The sequence below is a fragment of the Phocoena phocoena genome, chromosome 9 (genome assembly GCF_963924675.1).
Source record: "Phocoena phocoena chromosome 9, mPhoPho1.1, whole genome shotgun sequence".
Classification (NCBI taxonomy): Eukaryota; Metazoa; Chordata; class Mammalia; order Artiodactyla; family Phocoenidae; genus Phocoena; species Phocoena phocoena.
Genome location: NC_089227.1, coordinates 77622140 through 77638477, shown reverse-complemented (window position 1 = coordinate 77638477; position 16338 = coordinate 77622140). Strand labels below are relative to the sequence as shown.

The 16338-nt window shown below is 38.0% G+C and overlaps 1 protein-coding gene across 1 annotated transcript in view; it reads right to left on the bottom strand.

Annotated features, from left to right (window-relative positions):
- The window catches only part of PTPRZ1 (protein tyrosine phosphatase receptor type Z1), a 170622-nt gene that overhangs the window by 11919 nt on the left and 142365 nt on the right, over window positions 1-16338 (bottom strand). The window contains exons 14-22 of the mRNA XM_065883374.1: window positions 13840-13931; window positions 10766-10851; window positions 7849-7869; window positions 7586-7682; window positions 5317-5399; window positions 3624-3758; window positions 2945-3079; window positions 1750-1913; window positions 6-141 (exon numbers count right to left, since the gene is read on the bottom strand). Coding sequence (XP_065739446.1) covers window positions 6-141; window positions 1750-1913; window positions 2945-3079; window positions 3624-3758; window positions 5317-5399; window positions 7586-7682; window positions 7849-7869; window positions 10766-10851; window positions 13840-13931 — 949 coding nt within the window. The remainder of the gene's footprint in view (window positions 1-5; window positions 142-1749; window positions 1914-2944; window positions 3080-3623; window positions 3759-5316; window positions 5400-7585; window positions 7683-7848; window positions 7870-10765; window positions 10852-13839; window positions 13932-16338) is intronic.

Here is a 16338-nt window from a genome sequence, read left to right as displayed (position 1 = left end):
CATACCTCGGTTTGCACCAGGTAATTTCTTTGTGAACGAATGTGTTTTAAAAAGCCGAATATGTTGACGGTTCCTTCACGTTGAATTTGCTGTAGCATACTGTCTAGCACGATATATGTGCCTGTTCTCCCAACGCCAGCACTGAAAAGCACACAAAGAAAGAGACTTCAATGTCAACATCAAATACCTTTGAGGATTGGTCCCTCCCGGCTGTCTTGTAAATTAATACCCTTCTGCAAGCAAATGAGTCACTTAGTGAGTAATTCAGCAAGACAGTAAGCAGCTTAGGAGTTAGGCAAAATGCTTCAAATAACGAACAAAGTTTTCTTTTTTCTTTCTTGCTTACGGGTCAAACTCCAAAGCAATCTGATTATTCCTGTTGGAGATTTTTTTTATTTTCAATTACAGTTATTATTCGTTATACATTATACAGTGGAAATATTATGTATCAGAGTATAGCAAACAGACATTTAATTTGAGAAGAATGAAAGCATCAGCCTCACCAGACTCTGAAAAGACAAGGTCTCTGGGTCTGTATTGTCAGGTAGACATGTTTGTAAAGGTTTCCACGTTAATGGAAAAAAAGAGTTTGCGAAGGCTTTCAGCTGAAAATATCATTTCAGTGAGATGGTGAGGAATAAAGAATAACTTCAGTCATTTCTAAAGGGCCATTATCTAGCAACTTCTTCAAAGCCTCTACTGGAGGGACAGAATTCAGAGACAGGGATTCTTTTCAAATGCTCTGACGAGTAGGAAGTACTAGAGTGAAGAATTAGCACTGGCTCTGCACAAGGCTCTGGGCCTTTTCTATTCGCTAGGAAACAATCCCTGACCTTCACAGCTATTTTTCCTGCATCTTCCTGTTTCCCTCAGCTTATCGTTGGGCTCGCAGATAAAAAACTCAAGATAGGTCTCTCAGACTTTGAGGATAACTCCTGAGATAGGTAATTAGAATGTGTGAGATACTCTGCATATCAAAGGAAAACAGTTGTTTCTGTAAAAACACAGACGCCGCTTTGACAAAAATACTCCACATAGAAATGAATTCGACTTTTGTGGTCAGAAAGCTTGGCACAGGAGTCAGCACGCAGTAAACAGTAACTGCTATTTTTGTTTTAACTGAAAAATATTAAATTAAAGCCTCTAACGCATTTTTCTCCTTCTCTGAAATATCATTATTTCTATTCACTCACCCAGTCTTGGAAATTAAAGTACCTGGGCAACGATGAATTGATTACACGTTCAATAGGATATATCAGACAGAACTCAGGAAAATGAGAATGGGATTTTGACCCCAAACTGTTTAAAAACAACTTAAAATATTTTGCTAAATTCCCCATACTTTGTGCACTTTGGTTTTTCTAACGTAAACCTGGCATATTAAGTCTACAATAGACTATTAACTCCTAGGAACAGGGGTTGTGTCTTAAGCGTTTTTATCCCACGACGTTATGTTGTAACAAGTGCTTGTTTAATGACAAAACGTTGTTCTGCCTGCTTCACACAGTTAATAAGCTGAAATCCAATTAGCCAATCAAATAGAATATTATACATCATAGAAATACCTGGTGCTTTGAAATATTCAGCAATCCAATTCTGAGTCTGGCATACTCACTTCCCAGTAACCAACGTTTCATGCCCCTCAGTTTGTGAAATCATTCCCACTTTGGCAAAACCTTTGTTCCACTGATTCCCTTTTTGTTAGCATAAGCAATTCTATGGGTTTGGAAACCTGGCGCTGAGACTCACCTGCAGTGGACAACAACAGGGCCTACTGCGTGGCGCTTGGCATGGGATGCCTTTCTCACAAAGGTCAGTACGGGCAGCGAGTACTCTGGCACTCCCATGTCAGGCCACTGAGTGTAGTGGTACTGGGTGACCATGCGCCCACTGGGTCTTCCTTTCTGGGAACCCTGGAAGAGACCAGACAGCTAATCAGCTAATTATAGGAACACACACACACGGGGTCCTTAAACATCAACTCAGGACTCATAGCTTGATGTTGGTGGTTCATAACGAAGCTAAAAAAGTACACTGTCATTTGTGATGGTTAATGTTATGTGTCAACTTGGCTAGGCTACGGTGGCCAGTAGTTTGGTCAAACACCTGTCACACCAGATGTTACTGTCAAGGTATTTTTTAGATGTGATTGACATTTAAATCAGTAAGACTTCCAGTAAGGTGGATTATGCTCCATAATGTCAGTTGAAGGCCTTAAGACCAAAGACTGAGGTTTCCTGAAGAAGAAGGTATTCTAAAGACTGCAATGTAGAAATCTTGCCTGAATTTCCAGCCTGGAGTCAATTCTTAAAACACCCTCTCTCTCTCTTTAAATATATATATATATACACACATACATATATATCTACATACAGATATATGTTTTTCTAAGGAACCCTGACTTATAACTTGCTCTTTTTCTTTTCCTCCCCTTTTTCGTCTCCACTATTTTCAGCTGGATGTGCAGTTATCACATGGAGCAGGGACTTTTGTTCCTGTATCACTGCAACCATTGGCACCATGACCAATATGGTGCTAAAGCCACATCTGGCATTAAGAGACTTGGAAGAAACTTTTGGGATTGAGGCGTAGCTGTAATAAGAACTCTTTTTTTTTTTTTTTTTTGTGGTACGCGGGCCTCTCACTGTTGTGGCCTCTCCCGTTGCGGAGCACAGGCTCCGGACACGCAGGCTCAGCGGCCATGGCGCACGGGCCCAGCCACTCCGTGACATGTGGGATCTTCCCGGACCAGGGCACGAACCCGTGTCCCCTGCATCGGCAGGCGGACTCCCAACCACTGCGCCACCAGGGAAGCCCTGTGATAAGAACTCTTAATGCCTTTAATTATTTGTAGTTTTACCCTGTTTCGGTTATACCACCTGTTTTCTTAAAAAAGGATCGAGATGTATTACTCAATTGATGATAGCCATCATTGTGGACTCACCTTTTTGATCTTTGTGTTTCTTAGAGTAAAAGTCCTCACAGTGTAATATGCAAGCATTTGAACACTCTTTAGAGTGACCAGAAAGTTCCCATACTCTTCATTCCCATCGGCAGGCCAGTACTGGTCACATTTTCTCTGCAAAAGAGAAAGTCAAGATACTCTTTTCATATTTCAAATGCTTAGTGTAAGTCATCCCTGAAATCAGTAAAGATCTGATACCATGACTCCCTCATTCTTCTAAACGTGTTCTTTCCGTTCTAAGTGATTGCAGGTTTGTTGTCGAGGAGAGCAGAGAGAGAATTACAGGGCTGAAAGAGACTTGAGATGATCAGATTCAAACTCCCCCCTTTCAGATGAGGAAAGTGAGGCCAGATGTACTGAGTAGCTATAAAGCCAGGACTAGAATCCAGCTCTCATGAATTAAAATCTACTTCACTCTGCACCGCTTTTCAATGAACCTCATCTGCTTTTTCTTACGGAATGAAGAATGCATTTAAATAGCAGGTAGCTTGAGTTACAGCGAAACTTTTTGACCTTTTAACAGTTTCCCTTAAGCTGTCATACTTACTTGAAAGGAATCCTGATTAGCTTCCCTGACTTTAACGCTGACTCTATCAAAAGCAACTTAAAGCATTTCTAATCACTGTCTCGGGGATGGCATAATAGATGACCTTCATACCCTTCCTTTCTCCACAAGGTTTGTTATCATGACAATAACTTCCACATCATGCTCCCATATCATTCTCCAGAAATCTTCAGCTGTAGATTTCAGTGGGCCTTGGGCAGCAATGTAAGCTTTTGGTCTGTTGTAGCCCTGAAGAAACAAATGACAAATGTTTCTTACTGACAAATTTGTATGCCATTTTTATCTGTTCTGTTTCTAAGATCAGGAGATTTTTGCTATAAAAGAAAAACATAAAAAAAATTTTTTTCGAAGCTAGAGAAACTAGTACTAGCAAAGACAGCAACTCTTCTTTAGTTATAATTTTTGTAAAAAAAAGAGTCCTTTTTGCACTGACACAACCACTATTCTCTGCACCTCTAGTCTAAGTGCATTTAATCCAAGTCTGTTTACTATGCTTAACATCTGGTGCTTAATTGTGCTGCTTTGAAATATGTTTAAGGCATTAGGGCTCAGCTGTTTATAATAGTCAGGAAACCTTTGGTGTTTTCTCCTTACCCTCTCCTTGGTGGCACTGAGCAATGCTAATCATTAATAGCTAACCTTCACTTATTACTCACTGTTGGCCAAGATAGTTTACAAACATTAACCCTAATCCTTAATTTATATGCAAAATGGAAGCATCATCCCTGATTTGGAGATACGAAACTGAAGCTCAGAGGAGTTCAGTGGCTTTCCAAGCTTTCACAGTTAGCCAACGGCAGAGCTGGGATTCAGAACCAGTTCTAACTCCAAAGCTCATATTCAATCTGACATACACACTTCCTGCTATGGAAGCCTGAAGTGGTTGCCTACAACAAACCTACTGTATACTTATATTTGGTACTCACTTCTTTTTTTTTTTTTTTTTTTTTTTTGCGGTATGCGGGCCTCTCACTGTTGTGGCCTCTCCCGTTGCGGAGCACAGGCTCCGGACGCGCAGGCCCAGCGGCCATGGCCCACGGGCCCAGCCGCTCCACGGCATGTGGGATCCTCCCGGACCGGGGCACGAACCCACGTCCCCTGCACCGGCAGGCGGACTCCCAACCACTGCGCCACCAGGGAAGCCCTGGTACTCACTTCTTTGAATTAACTGTTCCAAACAGCATAAACCTGAAGGCTGCTAGACTGCAAGGTCAGTGTCAGGAAAATAACTGAGTTCCACTGGCATTCAACTGACCACAGGAAAGAAACCAGTAAGTTAGTCAGTGGTCTACAGTCCCTGGAGATCTCCAGTAAGTTTCACAAAGCTGGGTATCCTGAGAAGGGCCCAAGATTATAAAGGCTGGTAACTGGTTTAGAAATCATGTGTTTGCCTTTTAGCCAGTACTACCCTGAGAATTTTTCAGTCGAAGTTTATTTATCAGCTGCTACCTACATAGTAATGGGCTAGGAGCTATGGGACAATCCAAATAAGCACTGATCCTGCCCCTCTTATTTAAGGAGCTATAAAACTATCAGAATATATACATCCTACCTTGAATGTAATTTCTCAGCCTGAATTCCCTCTCTCACCCAGGAGATGAACCAAGTACAATAGCTTGAATGCCATTCAATCTGAAAACTTTTAGCTACGGGATCTCTTACTACTAATGTGTATTTTTTACTATCTTTCATTTAATACTTATTACTATTCTATGTACAATACCACGGTATAGTAAATTCATAGGTTAACATAATTTTCACAAAATTTCAGTTGAAACATGCTTACATCCACATAATTGGCATTGATGTAATCAGTCAGTTTGCCATCCTTTTCAGCAAGTTGTGCAAGCTTAACCCTACTATGATCGTCTGTAATAAAAAAAAGAAAATATTTCACTATAGCATGAACTGCTTTTCAGCATAAAGTTCATTTATATTTACCTAATAATTTATCAAATACAATTAAAATCAGTGCAAACATCATTTACTTTAGTCAGCTTTCGGAGGATACAGAGATGACAAAAATAAAGATAAATACAACAAAATCCTCTTTCAAGGTTTCCAGTGTGGAAGGTGAGAATGGACATATACACAGAGAGGAATGTTCCGGTGTCAAGAGAGAGGTGCAGAATCCTGGAGGGACACGAAGACAGAAACTGTATTGGTTTGGGATGAAAATAAACCTTTTCATAGAGGTTGAATCCTGAAGTTGGCATCTTAGATGGGTTTCTAAAGGTGGATACTGGGGCTGTGAACACTGCAGAGCCAGTGAAGGGGAGAGAAGAGTGACAGGGGTGTCAGAAAGCTCAGGAAGGATGGCAGCATGCATGCTCTGAACAGGAGGCTGATGGTGGAAGAAGGAGTAGAGAAGGAAGCAGAAGGGGTCTAGAAAGTTTCCGTGAATGGTCACAGCAAACAGCTCTTTCAATGGAAGATCTCAAAGAGGAGCTATTGCAAAGGGAGGCAGGGCAACGACTGCCCAAGAATGGATCCTGTACTGTCAGTGAAGAGGGGATGAAAACCGTGGTAACTTATACACGGTGCACGGTCATAATTAAATGTGTTGAAATGAGGCATTTGGGATTAAATTCAGTTCTACAGAGAAACTATATTTGGAGGAACTGCATAGTAAGAAAGGAAGGTGTCACTAGAAGGACACTTTGGGATTTCACTGGGCAGACTATTTTTTTTTTTAAGGATGAAGAAATGAATACAGACCAAACTATGACAAGTTAAAGAGACGTTCTGGGATAATAATACTTTGGTGACATTAGCAGTTCACAAAGATGCAGGAAATGTAGGCAGAAATAGATGTGTGGCCATGGAAAGAGGGGTATGGATGGCAGGCTACTTTTGCATTTTGGTTTTCAGATTTTCAGAAGGGTATTACTGGGTAAGTTTTCCGGGTTGCTTTCTTCATCTCAGAGTAGACTGTTATTACCTCTATCTTGCCAGGTTATTTCAGGGATGGAATGAAATGATGAATTCACAGTGCCAGGCACATAGTAGGTGTTCAACAAATGTTAATCTCTATCTGCTTCTTAATTAGCCGGTGGGTATTTTCTATTTAGCTTGTGGAGAGAATGGTCTAACAACCACTTCACCCTGTCCAAGAAGCAACTGAGTTTTTATGTGCAGCAGGATAGCTGCTTCTGTTGAGAAAGACAAACATGGAGAAGAACGTTCTATCAAAATGGAAAGACTGGTGTAAACCTTGTGGGGAAAAAAGACAGCATCCATGCAAACTACTTAGAACTGTGATCGTAAAAATTCCCATTCCAGAAACTAGAATGGAACCAGAATTTAAATAACCAAGCTGGTAATACCATGTTCACATGAATCTAGGAAGGCCCACTGAATATATAAGAAAGGATATAAGTTGAAGTTTTGGGGAAGAATGAATTTCAAGAAATGGAGGGGGCTATAAAGGAAAATAAAAGGGAACAGATGTAAATAAGAGGTGCTGCAAGAAGACGGAAGAAACATGCTAATTTCATACAAAAAAATAGGTAAACTTGTCCTAAAGAAAAGAGCCAGAAAGCTGCTCATGGAGGAGAAAAAGAGAGGTCAGCTAAGGTAGTAAGGGGAGAGAAGAAATAAAAAGAATGAATCCAATTAACCCTTTATCAGACCCCAGGGGAGAATGGCAAGAGAGCAGGGAAAACGGTAGAAGGAAAAAATAGAGTCTAAAGAAAATCCCATTTTATTAGTAAATTCACATCAAGTAGGGGGATCTCCAGTAAAAATAGGACTATGGAATATAAATAATGACAGAAAACCATAAGAACGGATTTACAGGCCATGGGGTCTGAAGAAAGGACTGGATTAAAATATGAGTTTATTTTGTTCAAAAGAAACAGATGTCATTAATTGCAGAATGTATTTAAACTGGAGTGGTAAAAACACTGTATTATCTAACGCAAGTCTCATCCCCTGATACAAAGGTCCAGAAACAGCTACACCGAGGTCTGCTCTCAGAGGACTTCAGGACAGTGAACTAAAAGCACCACAACGACAATGATAACAAGTCAGAGTTGAGTGAAGGATATACTTACAGGCAACAATATTTATGTATCGGTTCTTGTGCTTATTGTCAGGGTGATTGGAGCTGTCTGCTGTGATACCTAAATCAACAGTACAGCTCTGCACCTCCTGTAAAGAAATTGTACGCATAACGTTTTAACACACATTCTTTCAAACAAAGTGCCTTAAAATATACTACAGAAGACAAAAACAAAACAATCTATCCAAAAAAATTTTTTTTATATGTTACAACTATTTCTTGGCTAAAAGAAAATGCAGTGAAATAATGCCTTACCTGGTAAAACTCTTTCAGTGTCTAATGAGGGAATGAATGCCAAAAAAGTAAAGAAATCAAATTCCACAGCACACGACAAATGAGAAAAGAAAGTGTTCATATTAGGTTTACAATGGAAAACCATGATCATGCAATAAATACATTTGTCAAATACTAACAAAACAGAATGTTTCAAACAGTTGCATGCAAATCAAAACTTCTAACAGCTTGGAACCTTAACATTATGTAAAAGGAAAAAAAATAACACTTTTAAAAGGGGACAGTGGTATAATAATATGACGAATTTTTAAAATGCTGATGAGAAAAACCACATACTTGATGACACATTTTAACATACTAGGCAGATTTACTAATATTCAAATATAATTGTATTTGATCATGATAGGACTATTTAAAACTGAATTAGTAGTACATTTTTTTGGTTTGTTTATTTTGAGTAATTTTAAAGAGTAAACAGTTTCCTATTAGGTGGTCTGTAGAGCTGTCAAAACATTAGAAATCTCCTGAAAATTTTTTTTTATCATATATACTATGTCTTTTGAAACAAAATTTAGATAGTACTACTTTCTACATATTTAATTAGTAGACCTCTTTTTAATTAAAATAAAACTTCAATGGGTAGAGAAAAATTATTTCTGCCATTTCTCTTTTAAAATGAATTAAAATCCTTCCCAGGGATGTCTTCTATCTAAATATATTAGCTTGGAATTTACAATTATTTAGTACATATTAAGGTAATAACGTGAAAGCTTTATAATTTTTGAGAAAGTATGTAACTTAAATATAAACCTGGCTCATCAGCAAAATGGCTCAGCCTTTCACTAAACAAGCTTTTAAGGCCTCTTCTGGAGCAAGTCATTCTGACTCTAGATTTAAAAACAATTTAATATATGAACCACTGAAAAGGTGTAGCATTACTAGTTATTAAGCTAATTACTAAGTTAATGAAAAGTTTTCTTTAATCAGACTATGAGTTAAACCAATGGAATTAAGAAAATACTTTTTGAGTAAAAATGTGAGGTTATTTTATTAACTTAATCATTATGAACTGCTTAATAATATTCAAAATGATTTTATAGTGAAAACTGTGAATCTGCCTTTGTATATAGGCTTATCAGCAACTTTTACAATAAACTGTCTATTTTTCCTTATGGCTTTTTTCTTTTCTTTTAAAAATTTATTTATTTTTGGCTGCGTTGGGTCTTTGTTGCTGTACGTGGGCTTTCTCTAGTTGCCGCGAGCAGGGGCTACTCTTCGTCGCGGTGTGTGGGCTTCTCATTGCAGTGGCTTCTCTTGTTGCAGAGCACGGTCTCTAGGCACGCAGACCTCAGTAGTTGTGGCTCGCGGGCCCTAGAGCGCAGGCTCAGGAGCTGTGGCGCACGGGCTTAGTTGCTCCACAGCATGTGGGATCTTCCTGGACCAGGGCTCGAACCCGTGTCCCCTGCGTTGGCAGGCGGATTCTTAACCGCTGCACCACCAGGGAAGCCCCTCCTTATGGCTTTTAACATCTGGAAGATTAGACACATCCTTAGCATATTCTCCCTTTTGCAACTATGATTTTGTTTGATGGATGCCTGATAGTTTCTACAAGTTAATACCGCACCACCCAGTAACCTCTATTATGGTAGGAAAAAATAATTTGATGTTTTAAAAATATAATTCTTCATATTATTCCACTTTACTTAGTAGTCACTTCACACTGCTTTCTTATTCAATGTAGCTATGACTTAGACTTCTTTTAAAATTAAATTAGCTGGTTTCTACTGTTTTTAATTTAGTGAAAACATATATTTCATTTCTCTTTCCTTTGGTTTCTTAAAGCTTTCTAATCTCTGGCATTTTACTTCCATAAATATGTTCTTGTTGATCTGATTCGTGGGGAGCAGTTTCTGTGTATATTAGGGATGGTGGTGTATCCTCTGATCAGGATCAGACCTCAAAGGGCTTCAGAGAGGGAGGTCAACTGAGCACTTGGGGCTGAGGTAAGGAGGCACAAAAGCAATGTGATGCTTCCTAAAGGGGAGAGGCTGGGGAGGGGGTGGGGATCCCTCAATTCCTAGAATGGAAAGGACATGAGTGTTAAGTTTGAATCCCAACCCTGCTATTTATTAGTTGTTAATTAACTTCTGTGGAAGTTGATTTCATCAGCAATATGAATAGAAATAAAAACAAATAACTTCCAGAGTTGGGTGAAGGTTGAATGTAGAAGCATCTAGTACAATGATCGGCATATTAGGGAGTGCTCAATTAGAGTAACTTTATATTTTGTGGTTATTATTGCTAACTGTTGGTTTATGGCACCCTATTTTGAAAAAGCTCTTTAACTGACAGTTCAGTGGGCCATGATAAATTTGCAGTAAATTTCTCTGCCCCTACCATCTAAGAGTGTTTTACAGAATAATATTAGAAAACTTTTCACTGATTGTGAAGTTCAAATGTTTTTTAGAAATGCATATTTTCTTGAGAAGATGGGGTTTTACCTTGTATAATATTTATTATGCCTTGTATAATAAATGTTTCTGCATTTACACTGTTGCAATCCTTACAATTAAGAACTTGTATGTACTTTGGCTGAAAATTATGAAATTTACTAGTTTACTATAATTTATATAGTTTAGGAAATTAAAAGGAATCAGTGTTACTAGTTCAGATTTTAAAAAGAATACCAGAGCTCTGAGTTTATGGGAGAGAATTAACAAATTTTTTTTCCACTTTTACAACTTGAATTTTAAAATGGAAAACCAATTTTCTAAATTGTATGATAACCATAACACATATCTTAAACACATAATTGATTATGGAACTAATAATCTTGCTAGAAGTGAAAATGGTTTCAATGTCAAGAAATAGCCTATTGCTGAATTTAAAAAATTTACTATTTTCCATATTATTTTAAATAGACATATTAAAATCATACCTCAAATTCTTCAGTAAACCCACTACTTGCATGTAAGTCTGCAACATGCTTTGGAAAGTGCTTTACTGGAATTGCTCCAACATCATCTAAGTGAATAAAAAAATCAGGTTGGAAAGGATAATTCAACAGAAATAAATGTGCCTCTCATTTATAGAGATTTATAAAGAGCCTTCTTCTAAAACAACTTCAAAGTTCACTTATTCCTATAATCCCGACTGAATTTATGTTCAAAGAAACATTCAGCAACAATTATCAATTTTCTCTATATTTACTTTCAATCATAACCTGCATTTTAGAATTCTGATTTGATCAGGAATCTCTTTTCCTTTCATATTTTAAAGAGAAACTTAATTTTCAATGTTAAGTTATAAATAATATCACAGCCTCACTTCTTATCAATGGACTGCATCTCTTTATGGATAACTTTCTTTAACATGAGTGGGAGTTGCCTGCAAATTCTGGGGAAAAAAATGCAGAAATAATATATTTTCAATTTTACCCTGGACTAAACATAATATATCGTGCAATTTCAGTTTTATAAAATTGTACAGTTTAATGCCTCTGCGTTAAATAGTCAGATGTTTACATTTGAAAACATTTTTTCCTTCTTTCTATAAATAATAGAAAACATTTATACGCAGACTATTCATTAAGGATAATGTCAAAAACCTTTGGGACTTTTAATCTGTAAAATTTCAAGAATTCTAACTTGAAAATATGCTATGTAAACAAAGTCATTGGATCTGTTAATTAATTGTGAAGGGGCCAAATTATTTTAGCTGGTTCTGTTTTTTTCTTTTCTTTTCCTGGAAAGACTTTCTTAGATTAAACATATTACTAGTTCACAGTATGCAATTTCACAATTTCCTTCCTCTGACAAGGAAACATCAAACACATTTCACTAGAACCAGTTATCTACATCAACAGATGTTCAGCATCTAGGCCATTTAATATTTTTAAGCTTCAGTTGCCAAGAATTTGTTGATTTAAAAAAAATTAGAATCCATCTGTTCTCTTTTAGATGAGTATACCTGAATACTAAAATTGAATTAGCGAGTTAACCTTAAGAAACACTAGACAAAGGTGTCATTTCACCTTCACACCTACAGAAGGACCTTGCCTAGAAGTAGCTTTTATAATTAGACAAGAAAACAGAAACAACTTGTCACATCTAAATCGTTAGTTCCCCTAGTAAAGCTTCGTCAAAACCACGGATATTATCCTGCACAGCTAACCTCTTTCCACAAGCAAACTGACTACTTCTCATTTGCCATCATGTCTTTTGGTAATTCTTTTACAAATTGGTCTGCAAGTAAAAGGAGGAGATGCCCTTGAGCACCTTTCTTCTAAGAAGTAGAACAGGGGATTCTGGATTTCCTGGACAACCTGATTTTGGATTATTCTATTTTATTTATTGTTAATAATAAACTGTGTTGGACTTTGGATAATGGTATAGTTAATTTGCATACCCACGCTGACAGGATATGTAGAAGAGGTATGTTTGAAAGTGAAGGGAACTAAACACAACAGATCACCAAGAGCAATTGGTCTCAAAATTCTAAATATGTTAATGAGAAATTGTGCTGTACTAAAAGAAAGAATTTTAATATAAACTAGAAAAACAAAACCGTGGTAGTTAAAGACACAGAGTTGATAGAGTTGATAAAAGAGGTAAAGGAGAAAAACACTTCTTATTCCTATGCCTGCTGCAAATTACAAGGAAAATGCTCCTCTTCTTTATTTTTGTTTTTGAAATCATGAGACTTCAGAAGATAACTTCATGTAGAATTTGAGCCTCAAGCAATAACATATGGCATCTCAGACAATTTAAAAAGAGGCTTCTGTACAAAGATGTAGAGTGGAATGTTTCCATTTGCTTTCCCTGGTTTGGTGACTCTCCGTGTCCTCGTCTCGTCCTCTGTCCTCCAGTTCTGCTTCCTTAATTCGCTCATTTCTAGAAAACGTTTTTTTTTTAATTGTTACCACTTTTCATTCTGAAATGTTATAAAATGTTAATTCATAAGTGTCTGTGTCCTTAGTTACAGTGTGAACTCTAGGGTCAGTAAGGGTCTTAAAATGACCCTGGTTAATTCTTGAATATTGTTAACTAGGTAAGTTCTGATAAAACAGTTGATGTTTTCCCAGGGATACAACTGACATTTTTACTTAAAGTATTTCCGGCAACCACGCATTCTTTGTGCTCAAGTTCTTCTTGTACCCTCACCATTTTAAAATTTCTTTTTTTTCCCGTAATGTAGTTAAGAAACCTTTTCTCACATACACTCAGATAATCAGAAGGGAACTAAACGTTATCCTTGCTTTTGTGGTTTTTGTCCTGTCCATCCTTACTGCAATGATTTAGTCTGACTTTTGTTGTTTAGGTTTCCATTAAAGGAATGCAAATGACTGAAAGTCAGCATTATTCCTTACTGATATTTTATTGCTATAAATATTTATGTTCTTTAACATATAACATCTGAACAGCTATAAATTATTTTGCCACATTACCTGTATGGTTAAGACTGTTCAAGACATTTTTTTTATTAATTACTTTAAAAAAAATAATTAACTAATTTATTTATTGGCTGTGTTGGTTCTTCGTTGCTGTGCACGGGCTTTCTCTAGTTGCGGCGAGCGGGGGCTACTCTTCATTGCAGTGCGTGGGCTTCTCATTGCGGTGGCTACTCTTGTTGTGGAGCACGGGCTCTAGGCGCGTGGGCTCAGTAGTTGTGGCTCACGGGCTCTAGAGCGCAGGCTCAGCAGTTGTGGCGCATGGGCTTAGTTGCTCTGCGGCATGTGGGATCTTCCTGGACCAGGGCTCGAACCCGTGTCCCCTGCATTGGCAGGCAGATTCTTAACCATTGTGCCACCAGGGAAGTCCCAAGAATGTTCAAAATTAACAAGAACAAGTTATAAACCTGAATGTCTGATACATAATATTTTGGGCAACACAAACATTTAACTAATCTACATTATAGCCATTTGCAAAGTACTCCAATAAGGAAAAACCTTCCAACATCACGCTTTTCATTTAACATCTACCAGCTACTCAGGGTCACACTTTAAGCTATTACCTGAAATTGGAAAGATAGGTGTTGGAGGTGTGGATATTACTCGAGGGGATGTACTGTCCTCTAAGTAAAAGTGTGCAGTCTGGAAACATTTCCTGGAAAGAAAAGAAAGCAATTTATACTACTAGCTGGCATGGTCAGCAAGACAACTTCCAAGATGCTTAAAGATTATGACAGAAATCTCCAGAATTAAAACAAGTGGAAATCATCTACTTATCACCTACTTTTACAAAACACAGTTATTAGAGAATTTTATAGCCTCCAAATTTATCTCAGCTTTACCTGTACCAGATGAAGAAGACTGAGCAGATATCAGACATGGTAGAAGCAGAGATGACACTTGAACTTGGCAGTTGGTGCCAAGGAGTCGGACACCTCCATGCCCTAGTTACTCTTCCACTGTTGCCATATACCAGGATGTCTTGCCATCTTGGACAGGACCAGAGTGGAAAAGAAAGCCTGTCCAAAGCTATTTTCACTCAATATTTAAGGGACCATGCCGTTCTGAGGATATTCAGCTGCTAGCAAAAGGCAGCAAGCTGTGACCACGTAGAAATGAAATTCTACTGTGGTAACATTTTGATGAAAAAAGAAGGCAGCTTTATATTATAAGTATGATAATGCAGTAATAACAAAACGAGGTGAGAAAAGAGTGAGCATATAACCAAAAACAGGGGTGATTTTCTCTCCAACAGATGCTAGCCTTGATGAGAGTTTTGAGAATGAATACATTTGGAATCAACGACAACCGTGACCTAAAATGTCACCTGAATCTATTTTCATTCAGATAATAAGAGTAACATCTCTCACTACAAACAATTGAGAAGAGCAAAGAACCAACTGCTGCTGTAAACTAACGCAAACTATCCTTAATTTAAAAAATTTTTAAATTAATACTGCCAATGACGCTCTTTGATGTGGGTCATTTAATTTATTTGAAGCATTACTCATGAGTGGTTAAGTTTAAATAGAAAGATCTGTTTAGGGGAAAGTGCCAATCTCATTTTCCACTTAAAAGATCCAAGCAAAAGGATATTTATCCTAATGAGCTTTAACATAACATTTGTTCTTACATGACACACTTCAATTCGTGATATTTTTTTCAATAATCATTTTCCTGCATAGAATTCTTCAGTGGCTTCCCACTGGAATTACAATGATATTCCATTATTTCAGCAAGGGCTATAAGACCCTCTGCCACCTGGTCCCCTCGAACCCGAGCGGCTTCACCTCCTACAACTCCTACTTGCACCCACTAGGCTCTAGCCCACTGGTTCTTTCTCTCTCCCTCTAAGAAACCCGCCAGGATCATCTCAGGGCCCTGGTTCTTGATGTTCCCTCTGGCCACTTGCCTCTTTTCCATCATTTATGCATTGGCTAAAATGCCACACCCTCTGAGAGTCCTTCTCTGACCACCTGAGCTAAAAGTACCAGCCCTGCCAGCCAAGTCACTATTCTTCCCCCTTTTGTTTGCTTTGTGGAGCTTATCACTATCTGAAATACTTTATTTATATATTTGTTTATTCATGTTTCATAATTTTAGTTGGTCCTCCCTCACCAGAATGTAAGCCCCCAAAGGGCAAGGTACTTTGTCTTAAGGCATTGTTAGTCCTCAGTGCTAAGAATAATGTCTGGCATGTTGTAGGTGCCCTGAAATATTTGCTCAATGAATTCACTGCTATAATTATGAATAGTACAAAATTATATAATGTCACAAGCCAAAAAAAAAAAAAAAAATCAAAGGCGACGATATGCATAGCAAAAAACTAGCCCTCTGCTGTGATGTTATAACCTTTAATAATCAAGCCTGTGAGAGCATAGATAACTGACAGAACACAGGAATGTCTTCAACAGAGAAGAGGTGATGTAGGAGGAAGACGAGTGGATGTAGAATCAACTGCAATGTGGGGTCAAAGGGACCCTGAGCGAGGTTCATATCCTGGAAAGGTGAAAGAGCATGGCAGACTAATGAGAAATGGGAAAGATGAGGGTCACAGGTCTCATGATAAAGAAACTATCCTACTGAAAGTCCACATTTGAGCAGAATTGACACCAGACTGGAGCAGGAACTACAGGGAAAGTGTGGCTTACCTGTGTAACCACAGATGTAGTATTTTCTGACACACTGATCTGAAAACACTGGATGTGATACACCTGCTTTTAAGATCACAGAAGTAAAACCTCCTTGATTCCTCTAAAATATGGTTACACATGCCGGTTGAAAGGGTTTCTATTTAGTTTTCAACGAATCTTAAAGTTGTAAAATACCGTAAGGGACCTAGTGCAGTATCACAGCTGATACAAGAGTCCCTTCCCTAGCATCTCTGACATATTAAAAAGACCCAGTTTGAATACCTTCAGTGACAAGGAGCTTACTTCTTTATGAACCATCTTTAGTTACTAGACATTTCTCGTACTAACTCAAAACTCAATCTCTTGTATCTCCAAATGGTACCCAAAGAGGAGACCCTCCTTTTCCAATGTTACGCCTCCTACTGTTGA